Here is a 15,291-nt window from a genome sequence, read left to right on the forward strand (position 1 = left end):
CTCTCCTTGTGGGTATCTACACCATCCCCTGGAAGGAGCGTCCCCTCAGAGACCCACTGTGCTTGCTCAGAGAATCCACCTGAAAAAGCAACATACATTCACCCGGTTGTTAGAGACTATTCAGGAAACCACCAGCACCCCACACCGAGCTGGTCCATGAGAAAGGCAGAGCCCTCCGCCCTGTCAACCCTCGGTCTCCTCTTTGTAGCCCGTAAAATCACTCTAATCCGCGACCACATTAATCCTGAGTATCACATGGACCAGGAGGGTTGGACAGTAGCTAAGCCATCAGAAAGAACATCCTCGGGAGGAGAGACTAAGACAACCTCCACGACGAGTGGCCTTTCAGCCTGAACTGATGAACCCTGCAAGCAACCAGGGCCTGGTGATGACTCCCCGGTGTGTAACTCCAGATGCTTTCCTCCTCTGGGCCAAGCAGGAGGGCCAGCCCGGCTGCAGCTGGCACCCACGCCCCTCGCTGGGCCTTCCGCCTGCTGTCACCCTCAGGCACAGGAGCCCCACCTGTTTCCGAGGAGCCCCTCAGCTGACACGTGCACTCATCCGTTCCACAGTGTTTACGAAGACCTGACATGCACCAGGTATGAGCCCGTGGTCCCGCAGTGTAAAAAAGAAAAAAAAAAATCCTTGTCCTCGAGTACCTTCTATTTGGCGAGGAAGCTCGGCTGGTAACAAGATAACTTAACAAACAAACCGACAAACAAGATAACCAGGTAAATAATATGACTCATGACACGGCGGTAAAGTGCTCCGGGAACAGAACCAACGCTGGGAAGGGGGAGGGGGAAGGCCCCTGGGAGGCCCAGGAGGAAGGAAGCAGTTTGAATTAGGGTAGACCGAAGGCCCCTGACGAGGTGATAGGCAGTGAGTCCGCTGCGTATTCGAGTAGCTTGAGTCGCTGCAGGTGCGAAAGCCCGAGGCAGCAGCGTGGCCGCCTGGTTGCTCCACAGGGAGGGGACCGGACGCAGACGGGGCGGGGGGGGGGGGGGGGGACTATTCCGCTCCCGGCGCTGTCCCTGCGGCCCGAGGAGCCGCGGGTGTGAACTCGGTAAGGGGCACGGGCTAGAGGAGGTGGGGGCGGGAGGGCCCCGGGGCCTGGGCCCCGAGAGTTTGCGAGTCGTGCTCGGCGCGGTCTGCCGGGACAGGCTTCGCCCCCCGAAGAGCGTTCAGGCCCTGGGCAGCCTCACCTAGGACCTGCCGCAGACCTGCGCCGAGGTCGGGGGAGTCGCTCGGTGAATTCGTGCCTAGAGTCCGGACGGGGTCGGGAGGTGGCAGGGAGGGGAGCGGGGTCGTGGCTTGGCGGGATAGTCCGAGCAGGGGACTCAAAGCTGAGCCACGTCTGTTGACTCCAAGCTGTGTTTTTCCCATCTCTCTCCTCGCCCCCCAAGAAGGGGAGAAAAGTGTCGGTACAAGTTTGGGGCTAAAATGTGGTGGAGAAGAAAAATAATGCCCCGAAACCACAAAGCTGCTTAGTTCGAAAGTGTTCCTAGAACTCGGCTCTCCTAACTCTTGGGTAGTCTTTCTTGACATTCTGCTGGTATCTGTGGACTTTGTGTCTGCGCTGCTGGGATGTCTCCGCCTGGTCCAAGCGCAGCCCGCTCTTGGGCCCTTGACTGCACGGCCCGGAAACGCTGATTTGCGTTTCCTCGCTCGTCGGATCACAGTTGTCCCTTCCTCACACCTCACAGGCCTAGTACATCACAGGCAGAAACAAATACTCACGGAAATTGATTCGGTACCTTAAATGAAAGAAGCGACTTTTTTCTTAGTTTCGTTTCTCTTCTTTTCTTTTTTTTTTTTAATGGGCCAAGCGCTCAGATAGCATGCAGTCTAGTTTCCTAAGAAAAGTCACTAATCCCGTGGTTCTCAGTTTATGGGCCATGAATTTCTGGGACCCTCAGAAAAATGTTTGTAAGGGTTTCTGCAAATCCATGTGGTCCCCAGGCAACACCCATAACCAACCGTATGTCACACAGCTAGATGTTAACTGATTTTTAAGATGTATATAAGTATCTCAAAGATAGTTTATGTTTGGGAACCACTTCTTTAGTCCAGTTGAAATCTTGGGCTGAGCTGCCCAGCATGGAAACTCCTAGTCACATATGACTATTTAAATTTAGAATGGAGTTAAGATTAAGTACAATTTCAGTGTCTGTTTCTCAGTTTCCCTGGGTACATTTTAAGTTCTCAGAAGCCACATGTGGTTAGTGGCCACTGTGTTGAAAAGTTTATGTAAAGAGTATTTCTATCATTGCAGAAATAGTGCTGATATAGACACTTAAAATGAATAAAAAGTGACTTAAGCAGAAGTAACTAACAAATCTGCTGTAGAGCATAACAGGGAAACGAAACTGGGGACAGTAGGAAGCAGTTTCTGTCCTTGTCGCAGGAATACATATCTCTTAATAGAGAAATAAGAAAAGTACTGGTTTTTCTTGGGTGTTTTCTAGATTGTAAAATGCTTCCCCCTCTCTCCCCACTTCACTCCCCCCTCCCCCACCCTTGCCTCATCGATGTAGGTTAGAGTTACTTGTAAGTTGGTAAAAAGTCACTATGGAGACTAAGGACCAGAAGAAACACAGAAAGAAACACAGTGGGCCCAAAGCTGAGAAGAAAAAGAAACGGCATCTGCAGGATCTCCAACTTGGAGATGAGGAAGATGCCCAGAAGAGAAACCCCAAAGCTTTTGCAGTCCAGTCTGCTGTGCGGATGGCTCGATCCTTTCACAGGTATGTTTATCAGGAGCGTAGTTGTTCCTCCATTTACTTTTTTTAAGCAGTAGGAGCCTGCCTAGATGATGTTTGGACTCATGAGTCTGACAGCTTGGAAGGACTTGAAGATGCATGCCGTACTCCTTTTACTAAAATGTGAGCAGGACACGTGGGTGGCTCAGTTTGTTAAGTGTTCAACTCTTGATCTCCGCTCAGGTCTTGATCTCAGGGCTGTGAGTTCAAGCCCCACATTGGGCCCCACACTGTGTGTGAGGTCTACTAGACAGAGAGAGACAGAAAGAAAGAAAGATTGTAAACTTTAAACAGTTTCTATGGTAATAGGTGTGCTTGTGTCTTTTTTCTCGATATGTTTTACATAATAATGTAATAAATAGCTTTATTTAATAAGTTTTTGTCATATGTACTTTAAACATTATTGAATTAAACTCTAATAGCCAAATTTAATTCCAAAGATTCTGCTTTTATTCATTATGATACACTGCCTGCATGTTTATCTTTTCTTTTTTAAACTATTATAATAGTTTAGTCAACTAATAGTTTAAACTAAACTAATAGTTTAGTTAACTATTATAATAGTTAATGAAGCAATCAGATTTAAGGTGTGTGTAGTTTTAAAATTCTCTGTACTGTTGAAGTAAATCTGTTATATGTTTACCGAAGGGGTTATTTGGATTAGGTCTAGAAGTTAACAAGTTAAAGACCACTTTACTTACAAGGATGATGCCTTTTGTATTTTAAAAATTGATATACTTTTTCTTTCTTTTTACAAATAGGACTCAGGATTTGAAGACAAAAAAGCATCACATTCCAGTGGTTGCTCGAACTCCATTAGAGCCCCCACCAATAGTGGTGGTGGTGATGGAACCTCCAAAAGTTGGAAAGAGCACTTTGATCCAGTGCCTCATTCGGAACTTCACCAGGCAGAAACTGACGGAGATCAGAGGCCCTGTAGCAATCGTGTCAGGTAGGAGTCTACTCCCTCAGGCTGATAGGGCATGTGTCGTCTGAGGGACAGGCATATCTTTGTCGAACATTTTCTTGACTGGTAAATATTGAAGTAATGTTCTCACTTTATTACCTTTCCTGTACTTGTACTAAGTTGGCTCTAGTTTAAGAAAAGGATAGATTCCAGATACAACAATGATGTAGATGTGCACCTTATTTGGACTGCTATATGGATTTGCCAGGTGTGTTCCTCTGAAAGGTTTGGCAGGCCTGGGCAACCTGGGTTGGTCATAGTGATCACCTTTCTTTAACAGGTAGTGAGTATCTGCTCTGTGTCAGGCATACCTACTTGCCCTCATAAGGCCATATCCTTAGGGAAATGAGGGGGTTTTCCTCTTTTTCTGTGAGAATTTGCCTGTTCTGGGAGATGGTGACCTTTCTGTTTGAGGGAAGATGAAAAAAAAATCCCAAAATGGTAATGGAAGAATCTGAAATTTTTTTCCCTTTCTTTAAAGGTTTTTATTATTAAGTAATTTCTCTACCCAATGTGGAGTTTGAACTCACAACCCCAAGATCAAGAGTCACATGCTCTACTTTCTGAGCCCTGGAATTTATTATAGCAATGCTATAGTTGGATTGAGGCTTTTCTTTTTCTTTTTTCCTTTACTTTCTTTCTTTCTTTCTTTCTTTCTTTCTTTCTTTTTCTTTTTCTTCTTTTCCTTCTTCTTCTTCTTCTTCTTCTTCTTCTTCTTCTTCTTCTTCTTCTTCTTCTTCTTAAGATTATTTATCTTAGATTGTGAGCAGCATTCAAGAGCAAGTGGAGCAGGGGCAGATGGAGAGAATCCTTCAAGCAGGTTCCCTGCTGAGTGCAGAGCCTGATACAGGGCTCAATCCCAGGACTCCAAGATCATGACCTGAGCCAAAACCAAGAGGTTAACCAAGTTGGTTAACCAAACTTAACCAACTGAGCTACCCAGGCACCCCAAAGCTTTTCTTGATCTTAAAGGCATTACTGTTATTTTTAGACTTTTTAATTTTTTTAAGTGAACTCTATCCCCAGTGTGGGGCTTGAACTCCTGACTTGGGGATCAAAGAGTCACATGCTCCACTGGCTGAGATAGGGAGGTGCCCCACTTTTATTTATTTAAAGTAAACTCTATTCCCATTGTGGAGTTTGAACTCACAACTCTGATCAAGAGTCGTAGACTGATTACTTTTTTTAAATTTTTTATTTATGATAGTCACAGAGAGAGAGAGAGAGAGAGAGAGGCAGAGGCACAGGCAGAGGGAGAAGCAGGCTCCATGCACCGGGAGCCCAACGTGGGACTCGATCCCGGGTCTCCAGGATCACGCCCTGGGCTAAAGGCAGGCGCCGAACCACTGCGCCACCAAGGGATCCCCAGACTGATTACTTTTAAGGTAATTTTGAAATAACAATTGTTCCATAGAGATTTCTCTTACGTTCGGTTTGAGGATGTTTTTAGCTCTAGTAAGAACATGCAAAACTTTGATAAGGATAGAAGTGCTGGCCTGCTGCACTTACCAGCAGGATCACAGTCACCACGGAGCTTGCTTGTCTGCCCATTCCAGTCAGAATTGTACCTGCTTGAGCACTGTATTCATGTGGATAGACTTTTGATACTATTTTAAAATTAGGGAACATAGCAAGAAAACCAAGATGGTATTTATCAGTTTGCTCCTATAAAAATGAACTCCTGGCATATTCCTGTAAGTGTATATTGTGCTTTACTGGATACAACTTAAAATGGTAATTAGAGTAAATGGATATATTTTTTCAAGTTTTTTATTTTTGTTTATTTTTATTTTATTTTATTTTTTATTTTTTTTAATTTTTATTTTTTATTTATGATAGCCACAGAGAGAGAGAGAGAGAGAGAGACAGACAGACAGACAGACAGAGACACAGGCAGAGGGAGAAGCAGGCTCCATGCAGGGAGCCCAACGTGGGACTTGATCCCGGGTCTCCAGGATCAGGCCCTGGGCTGAAGGCGGCGCTAAACCTCTGAGCCACCCGGGCTGCCCTATTTTTTTAAGATTTTTCAAAAGTCTTATTTCGGGGGGTCCTTGGGCGGCTCAGTCAGTTAAGCGTCTGACTCGATTTAGGCTCAGGTCATGATCTCAGAGTTATGAGACTGGGCCCTGTTTGAGGTTCCACATTCAATGCAGTCTGCCTGAGATTCTATCTTTCCCTCTCCCTCCGCTCTTCCCCTTGCTAGTGTGCATGCTTTCTCTTTCAAATAAATAAGTAAAATATTTAAAGAAAAAAACTAAAATCTTATCTCTTTACTTACAGGTAAAAAGCGCAGACTCACCATTATTGAATGTGGGTGTGACATTAACATGATGATTGATCTGGCTAAAGTGGCAGATTTGGTAAGTCAGTGGGAGCAGTGTGAATTTCTAATGAGGACTTAGCAGTGTGGTAGATTATCCCATTTGAAGGAAAGAAAGACTTATGATTATTAAAGGGATGATGAATATAATCAGGGATACTATAGATGTGTTTGAATTGATGATGAGGTTGATGGTGATATTGTTATAATAAAAATGGAACGTGCACAATGGAATGTAGTCTCAACTCTGAAAGTAGAGAAAAATCCTTTAACAAATGTAGTTAATTAATACAGATAGACATATGTACATAAAAACATATAATAGTAGGACCATTTCTTGGACCCTTACAAGGTACTGAGCTAACACCTTTCTCGAAATTTCGCTCATTAAATCCCCCAATATGCTTTGGAGGTAAGTAGGTATTATTATCTCCAGTTTACATAGGATGAAATTGAGGCCCTAGAAGTTAAGTGGTTTGTCTAAGGAAGGGAACTTTGCTCTTGGTGGTGCCAGAACCTCCAGTTCTTAATGATTGTGACAAAGTAAGTACATGAGTTGCCTTTGAGAAGTTGTCAGTGTTTATAATAGAAAATCTAGACAGCACATAGCATATGGAAATTGTGCAACTTTGATTGCATTGAATAGTAGTGTTCATTAATTACATTTTAAATTAACAAAACTAAATCTAAGAAAAAAGCCATATTGATTAGGAAGAGTGGGGTAACAGAGGTGGTTTGTTTGTTTTTTGGTTCAACAATTTCTAAAAAACTGTTTGGTGACAAAGAGCTACAGATTTTGTCCTTGGCCCAGGAAGTCTCCTAAGATACAAATTAAAAAGTAATTTAATGTAGATGTTATAGCTATGCCATTCTAATATCAGAAAACTCAATGACATTCCAATTTTGAACATATAATGCTACTATTAATAGAAATAAGTGTCAATTGTTAACATAAAATAGTATAAACTTATTAAATCTTGTGTGTATGTTTTTTAATTTTTATTTATTTACGATAGTCACAGAGAGAGAGAGAGGCAGAGACATAGGCAGAGGGAGAAGCAGGCTCCATGCACCGGGAGCCCAACGTGGGATTCGATCCCGGGTCTCCAGGATCACGCCCTGGGCCAAAGGCAGGCGCTAAACCGCTGCACCACCCAGGGATCCCATAAATCTTGTGTTTTTGAAACGATTAAAATAGTTTACGGAGTCCCTAATTTTAAAAGCATAGACATGTTAAGAAAGATTTCTTTCATATACATCTTTTTAAGACTTAAAAAGGAAACCGTGCATTTGGTAAAATATTCAAACTATATTACAGAGTACAGTGCTTTTTTTCTCTTCCCTACTCTGACCCCTAATCTCTTAGTTTCCATCAAAGCAGTATCCTAGATATGTATACGAATCCACATTCCACCCTCATAAAGCACATACTGTTTATTATACATACTATTCTGTACTTTGCTTTTTTTCACTCAATGTCTTAAATGTATATAAGTAGTATAGTTCAACCTCATACTTTCTTAAGTATTCTGTTGCATGTACCATAATTTATTTAACCTGTTTTATGTTGATTGCTCTGGGTTGTCATAAAGCCTCCTGAGTCATAGCAAAGGTGTGTACAGTACATGGATTTGTGTGTGTATGTATGTGCATAGAAGGAATAATATATAGGCTTCATTTGTCTTCAATTGACAAGGTTGTCATCTAAGGGCCTGTTGCCACCTGCACCATTTCTATAACGAATTGCTTGCCCCTTGGCACTTTATGGTGTCAAATGGAGCAGGCTCCATGCAGCGAGCCCGAAGTGGGACTCGATCCTGGGACTCCAGAATCACACCCTGGGCCGAAGGCAGGCACCAAACCACTGAGCCATCCAGGGATCTCTGAAGTGGAAATTTATATTGTGGTGGATATTGTCTCATGCTTGCCTTTTAGAGAAAGTCAAAGGGTGGTATTTTCTCTTATCAAAATGATCCCTAATCATTTCATTTAGTCCAGATTAGGAGTTGGGAAACTTTCTGTAAAGGGCCAGATGGTAAATATCTTTAGCTTTGGGGTCATGGTATCTCTTGCAAATGCTTAACTTTGTAGTTATAGTGCAAACACAGTTGTAGACAATACATAAATAATATGGGCAGCCCCGGTGTCTCAGTGGTTTAGTGCCGCCTTTGGCCCGGGGTGTGATCCTGGAGACCAGGATCGAGTCCCACGTCAGGCTCCCTGCATGGAGCCTGCTTCTTCCTCTGCCTGTGTCTCTACCTCTCTCTCTGTGTGTGTGTGTGTGTCTGTCATGAATAAATAAATAAAATCTAAAAAAAACATAAATAATATGGCTGTGTTCCAGTGAAATTTTAGTTACAGAACAGGTTATGGGTCAGATTTGGCCCATAGTCCATAGTTTGCTTATGGTCTGTTTTGAGTAGCTTCCTTGAGTAATTCTGTTTTCTGTTTTAGGTTCTGATGCTTATAGATGCCAGCTTTGGGTTTGAAATGGAAACATTTGAGTTTCTAAACATCTGTCAAGTACATGGCTTTCCCAAAATTATGGGCATTCTCACTCACTTAGATTCCTTCAAGTATAATAAGCAACTGAAGAAGACAAAGAATCGATTAAAACACAGGTTCTGGACAGAAGTCTACCCGGTAGGAAGAGAATTAATTTTTGAATACTAACACTATAATCTTTCAAAAAAATAAGATAAGTAGGATAGATTTATAAACATCGCTTCAGGATTCACCTATGGCATATATCTGTTCATAGTCCCTGCAATATTTCCTCAAAATAGTCTGTATTTCAGAACTCTTGGTGTGTCTCATTTGTCTTTGTAGCTCCCTAGCACCTGGCTCTAAGTGTTTTAGATTTGTGATCGTTTAATAGTTTATCCAAAGTTTCTCCTAGTTGCAGGACTAGGAACTATAGTGCACACATACTGCCACTCCACCCTCCCCTGCATGCTGCTGTGGCGCATTGGTCATATAATTTTTTCTGTGCCCAGAAGCTTCACTGCTCTCTCTGTGTAATACTCCAGATAGATGCCATCATTTGACTGGAGACCAGTCTTGAAGCTTAGTGTTTTGGCAGTTCTGCCTTTCTTTAAGTCCTAACAACATGAGTAGTGAAAGAAGGCAGAGAAGTTTGGGAAGCATTAATAATAAGTGGCTTGCTAGAAGTCTGCCTTAGGATTGCTTCTTATTTAGAGGTCTTTATTTGATGTAGTATGACAAGAATTTAATTGAAATTTAATTTTTTGTTTTCTTAATGTTTAGGGTGCCAAGCTGTTCTACCTTTCTGGAACGGTACATGGAGAATATCAAAACCAAGAAATTCACAATCTAGGCCATTTTATTACAGTAATGAAATTTAGGCCTCTTACGTGGCAACCCTCTCATCCTTATATCCTAGCAGACAGGTAAAAAGTGCATGTAAAGTTTTTCTTCCTGGCCCATGTATTTCAAAGCTGCAAGGTTAGAAAAAGAACAAGAAGAGAGCTTATTTTGTACTTCTTTTTGAACACTGAGGGACAAATGTAGTTGGAAATACCTACTTTTTTGTATCATTACCTAATGATGCACTGGCTTCAGGAGTAAAGTATGAAATGTTTAGAAATATGTGAGCTTTTTGAAGCATTTAAGGCTACCTAATATGGTCTTATCCTGCTTTTTTCATCTTAATCTTCAGTGATCATGTCTTTAGACCATGGTGCTCCAGTCACCCAGACATGCCCTGGGCTTTCTTTCCTTTATATTTTTTTTCATACTGTTTTCTCAGCCTGTAATCCCTTTCTCTACTTGCCAGAATTCAAGGCACACCAAAAACCCAGATCAAAGCTTAATCCTCTCCCATAAAGGGTTTTTATGGGTGTGTTTTCATCTCTTCCTTAACCCCAGGTGCATGTTATTTTCCCTTTTTGGTGTCTTACAGCATGTATATTACATAGAGCCTAAGAGCAGTACAATCCTGTGTTTGCTTCGTTTCTTTTGGTAGATGGTGAACTGTGCTTCCTTCCTTCTGAATTTCCTAGAATTTTCTGAACACTGTGTTTAGTGAACTAGTGAATTTGACCAGTATTTGACACGTGAAGGGAGATGCAAAAATTTTGAGATTTATTTCTGCCATATGATTGGGTTTTATTTTTCTAGGATGGAAGATTTGACAAACCCCGAAGATATTCGAACAAATATCAAATGTGACCGAAAGGTGTCTCTTTATGGTTATTTAAGAGGAGCACACTTGAAAAATAAAAGCCAAATTCACATGCCAGGTATCCTTTTGTTGTAAAATGTACCAAATTTGTAGAACTTGTGGGATGACTTACTTCATTTGTCAGGAAAACTGAAAAATGGCCAAACAAGATAGAGCAACATTGCTAGAAGTTTGAAGACTCCGCTCTGACTCAGCTGGCAAAGTTGAGTTGACCAAATCTCCTCTGTTCTGATGATGTTGGTTAGTTAGAGAGGCACAGTGCCAGTAACCAACAGCACGCTTGTGGTTGAAGCCTTCCACCTGGGGGCTACTTTTGTTGATGGTTGATAAACTTGTATCTGAAGCTATCTTCCTCTGTCTTCCAGGTGGAGGAGAGTTTGCTGTGAGCGATGTCACTTTCCTCCCGGACCCCTGTGCACTTCCGGAACGACCAAAGAAGCGCTGCTTAAATGAGAAGGAGAAGTTGGTTTGCGCACCTCTGTCTGGAGTGGGTGGTGTGCTCTGTGACAAAGATGCTGCCTATGTTGGTCTTGGTGGCAGCCGTGGCTTCCAGGAATTGGTGAGAGGAAAGTCATAGGAAGTAATGTACTGTGACGTACTTCAGCTTTTATATACTGAACCTTTGTATTTGTATTTGGTAAGAGCTACAACGTACATTGTAAATGTACAAAATACTTAAGTGCACCAGGCAGAAAGTAAAAGTCATGTTCTCCATTCTGTTGCCAAGACACACGGGATCCTGGTCTTTTAGTGGGAGCATTGCAGGCAGTTTGGTGCTTGTGTTTTCCGTCTCTCTTTATACAAGAATACCTCATTTCATTGTGCTTCGCTTTATTGCATTTCGCCAATATTGCCTTTTTTACACATTGAAGGTTTGGGGCAGCCTTGTATCAAATAAGTCTGCTGGTGCCTTTTTTTCAAAGGCATTTGCTCACTTTGTGTTTCTCTGTCACATAATGTTAATTCTAACAATATTTCAAATGTTTTCATTATTATTATATTTGTTATAGTATCTGTCCTAAGTGATGAGCTCTCACTGCAACCTCAAATAATGATTGGATTTTTTAAGATTAAAATATTTTTAATTAAGGTATGTACATTTTTTTAATTTTATTTTTTTATTGGAGTTCAATTTGCCAGCATATAGCATAACACCCAGTGCTCATCCCGCCAAGTGCCCCCCTCAATGCCCATCACCCAGTCACCCCAACCCCCCGCCCACCTCCCCTTCCACTACCCCTTGTTCATTTCCCAGAGTTAGGTATCTCTCATGTTTCGTCACCCTCACTGATATTTTCACTCATTTTCTCTGGTATGTACATTTTTAGACATAATGCTATTGTACACTTAATAGATTACAGTATAGTATAAACATAATTTTATATGTACTGGGAAACAAAAAAAATTCATTTGACTTGTTTTATTGTGGTGGTTTAGAACCAAACTCACAATATCTCTAAGGTATGCCTAGATAATATCAGTGTGTTTCCTAGCTTTCTTTGGTCTATTTCTTTTTTTTTTGTAAATATTTACATATTTATCTATTTATTACATATTTAGATTATTGAAATATTATATGTAAATACCATGTATTTGTATCCATATATGTATGGTCTTTGTGTGTCTGTGAGAGAGAGAGAAGTAATATTTCTTTATTTTATTTTTAATTTTTTTAAGTAGGCTTCCCACCTGAGCCCAAAACAGAGCTTGAACTCACAACTCTGAGGTCAAGACCTGAGCTGAGATCTAGAGTTGGGTGCTTAACTGACTGAGCCACCCAAATACCCCATAATATTTTTTATATGGGCTCCAACTTTAAATGCTCTTGCAAATTTTGAGGGGCACCTAAGAATATGTGATCCCATTGCTCCCTATTAGTATTGATAGAGCTGCTTTGGTCTTTGTTATAGCTGTGTGGTATTTCATTGTCTGGATAAACCTTATTTATTGAACCAACCCAACCCTTGGAAATCTGGACGGGGGAGTTTACCCCTACTTCCCTTTGTTTTTAACATTGCTGCAGTTGGCACCCTCAAACATGAGGTTTTGGTCATTGGGAGGGATTTTCTTTTTTTTAAATTTTTATGAAGAGTTTATGAGAGAGAGGCAGAGACATAGGCAGAGGGAGAAGCTCCATGCACCGGGAGCCCGACGTGGGTCTCCAGGATCACGCCCTGGGCTGAAGGTGTTGCTAACCTGCCGAGCCACCCGGGCTGCCCATATTACTTGGTTTAATTCATGAGTAGCACTTAAGCACTTTATGAGATTTCATGTAACTTTTTTTGCAGTATAGCTTCATACAAATTATAGAAAACTACATAAAAATAGCTGTTTAAGTTAATGGATTTCTAGGTGAGGACCCCTGTAACCACAGTGTGTCTGTCCCAGTGATAGTCCTGTCCTCCCTGCAGAAGGAACCATGATTCTTACAGTAATCATTTCTTACTTTTCTTCATAATTTCATACTCCAAATTTGTACCATCGTCCGTTCTATCATATTTTGGGGGGTTTATTTTTCACTATGCCTTTCCTTTTTCTTAATTTACAGTCCCCTCCATCCATCTTTTTTTCCCTTATATTTTATTTGTTAAAGAAACTAAGTGTTTGATGTGTAGAGTTTCTTATATTCTGGTTTTTGTGGATCGCATTACATCCTTATTTGCAGTTTATCAGGCTGTTCTCTTCTGTATTTCCTGTAAAGTGATGCAAAGCACTACTAACAGAACTGTCTGTGATGATGGAAATGGAAATGATCTATAGATCACTGGATATCCATTGTGGCTACTTACGTCTGTTGAATACTTTAAGTATAGCTAGTAAGACAGAAGAACTAAATTTTAATTTTCGTTTTATTTAATCTTAATTCATTAGAATTTACATAACCGTGTGGTTGTAGCTACCCTATGGACATCTAGAGATTTGATTAGATTTAGGTTTGGTTTTTATTTTGGGGAAGATTGCTTCCTAGATGATGGTGTTTGTGCATTAGGAGGCACATAAAATCATCTTATGATGTTAAAATCTGTTGATCTTCAATGCCTGGATCCATTAATTTATTAAGGATGTAAAATGGTGATATTCTGTACAAATTACTGTTTATTGTCTGGAATATTTCTATAAAGAGAAACTTCCCCTCATCTACTATTTGTTTACTTAGTTCCATAAGAGCAGGATAAATACTTGATTCTTTTTATCAGTTTTCAGAATGATTCTCCAAAGGTGACTCTTTTTTCTTTCTTTTTAAGTATCATTTTGAAGTCATGGAATTTAATATAATTATTTCCTTCCACTGAACTTGTTATCCTTATGGATACTCATATGTATCCCATTTCTGGCCAGTGGGATTCTCTTTAAGTTGGTTTCTAAATTCTTTTGACATTCTCCTAGGAGTGTTTGATTGCTTCTTTGCCATGTGGTATGATGAGGTGTTCCAGGATCATCATCTACATTTCTGATGCCCAACTTGGAAGCAGCCATAAGAAGTCCTGATTTCTTTTAGTGCAAAGTGATATTCTGGTGTCATAATCTAGACATAGGAATACACACTGCTATGAATTGGTCATTGTTTCCAGGCCTTTCAGTGACCAGAGCTAGGAGAATTCATAGAGTTATTTCCAATTCAGATTCAGAATGTAAGGTTCTTATTTAAACTCTTTCAGCTTACATTTGTCTGTTTTTCCACTGGGGAATTAATTCCATTTGACTCTGAAGATGATGAAATTAGAAAAGTGTATAATTTGCTTTATCCCACTTATGCACAAAATGGTGTCAGAATAACATTACGCATGTTACTGTTTCTTTCTACACATGTTACTGTTAATATGATTACTGAAAACAAATTTTTCCTTCTTATATTCCCCCATTTTTCTTTTCAGAAAGTGGCTACATTTCCACCAGCAGTGTATGTGGCTTCTGATTTCTCTGCATCCTCACCAACACTTGTTATCCTCTGTTCTTTTAATCAGTATTATTATGTCCATTCTGTTGGTATGAAGTAGTACCTCACTAGAGTTTTGATTTGCCTTTTTCTGATAGCTAGTGATATTGGGCATCTTTTCATGTGCTTACTGGCCATTTGAAGAAATGTCTGTTCAATTGGGTTGCTCATTTTTTTTAAATTTGTTTTTTGTCATTGAGTTGTAAGAGTTTTTATATATTCAATTTGTCAGATATATGATTTACAAATTCTGTAGGTTGTCTTTTCTGTGCCCTTTGAGGTGCAAAATTTAAAAGTTTTTTTTTAAAGTGCTCGCTTCGGCAGCACATAAAATAAAATGTTTTCAAAAGATTTTATTATTAATTAGAGTGAGTGCATGAAAGAGAGCATGAGTTTGTGCGGGGTGGGATGGAAAGTGCAGAGGGGGAAGGAGGAGTAGGCTGTCTGCTGAGCAGAGAGCCCCATGCAAGGCCGGATCCCAGAACCCTGAGATCATGACCTGGGCCAAAGGCAGACACTTAAATGACTGAGCCACCCAGGTTCCCCAACAAAGTTTTAAATTTTGATGAGGTTTAACTTATATTTCTGCTGTTTTTGTTTGGTATCAAATCTAAGAAAACATTGCTGAGTCCGAGATCCTGAAGCTTCACTCCTATGTTTTCATTTAGTTTAGTTCTTACATTTATTTATTTATTTATTTATTTATTTTAAGATTTTATTTATTTATTCATGAGAGGCCCAGAGAGAGAGAGAGGCAGAGACACAGGCAGAGCGAGAAGCAGGCTCCATGCAGGAAGCCCGATGTGGGACTCGATCCCAGGTCCCCAGGATCACACCCCAGGCTGCAGGCGGCGCCAAACTGCTGCGCCACCGGGGCTGCCCTAGTTCTTACATTTAGATCATTGATCCATTTCAAGTTGATTTTAGTATTTGGTGTGAAGTAAGGTCAACTTCATTCTTTTATCCCATGTCCTAGCACCATTTGTTGAAAAGTCTATTCTCCCCATTCCCTTGTCTTGACGCTCTGAGTGAAAATCACTTGACCGTAGGGACGAGGGTTTATTGATGGACTCCTAATTATATTTCACTGACTTCTATCTT

At 40.7% G+C, this 15,291-nt stretch overlaps 1 protein-coding gene across 1 annotated transcript; it reads left to right on the plus strand.

Moving 5' to 3' along the window:
• The first annotated feature begins 2,571 nt into the window (after nt 1–2,571).
• On the plus strand, nt 2,572–10,830 carry LOC129516799 (ribosome biogenesis protein BMS1 homolog). The gene is made up of 7 exons (XM_055336266.1): nt 2,572–2,747; nt 3,524–3,714; nt 6,010–6,089; nt 8,504–8,692; nt 9,317–9,459; nt 10,190–10,311; nt 10,619–10,830. The coding sequence occupies exons 1-7, from the start codon at nt 2,572–2,574 to the stop codon at nt 10,828–10,830; spliced, it is 1,113 nt and encodes a 370-aa protein (XP_055192241.1).
• The last annotated feature ends 4,461 nt before the right edge of the window (nt 10,831–15,291 follow it).

Source organism: Nyctereutes procyonoides, unplaced genomic scaffold (assembly GCF_905146905.1).
Source record: "Nyctereutes procyonoides isolate TBG_1078 unplaced genomic scaffold, NYPRO_anot_genome, whole genome shotgun sequence".
Taxonomy (NCBI): Eukaryota; Metazoa; Chordata; class Mammalia; order Carnivora; family Canidae; genus Nyctereutes; species Nyctereutes procyonoides.

Bases quoted from the DNA above. Each gene is read 5' to 3' on its own strand.
- LOC129516799 (XM_055336266.1), top strand. From the start codon at position 2,572: ATGGAGACTAAGGACCAGAAGAAACACAGAAAGAAACACAGTGGGCCC. The intron at 2,748-3,523 runs GTATGTTTATCA...TTTTACAAATAG, and splicing joins ATGGCTCGATCCTTTCACAG to GACTCAGGATTTGAAGACAA. The intron at 6,090-8,503 runs GTAAGTCAGTGG...TTTCTGTTTTAG, and splicing joins TGGCTAAAGTGGCAGATTTG to GTTCTGATGCTTATAGATGC.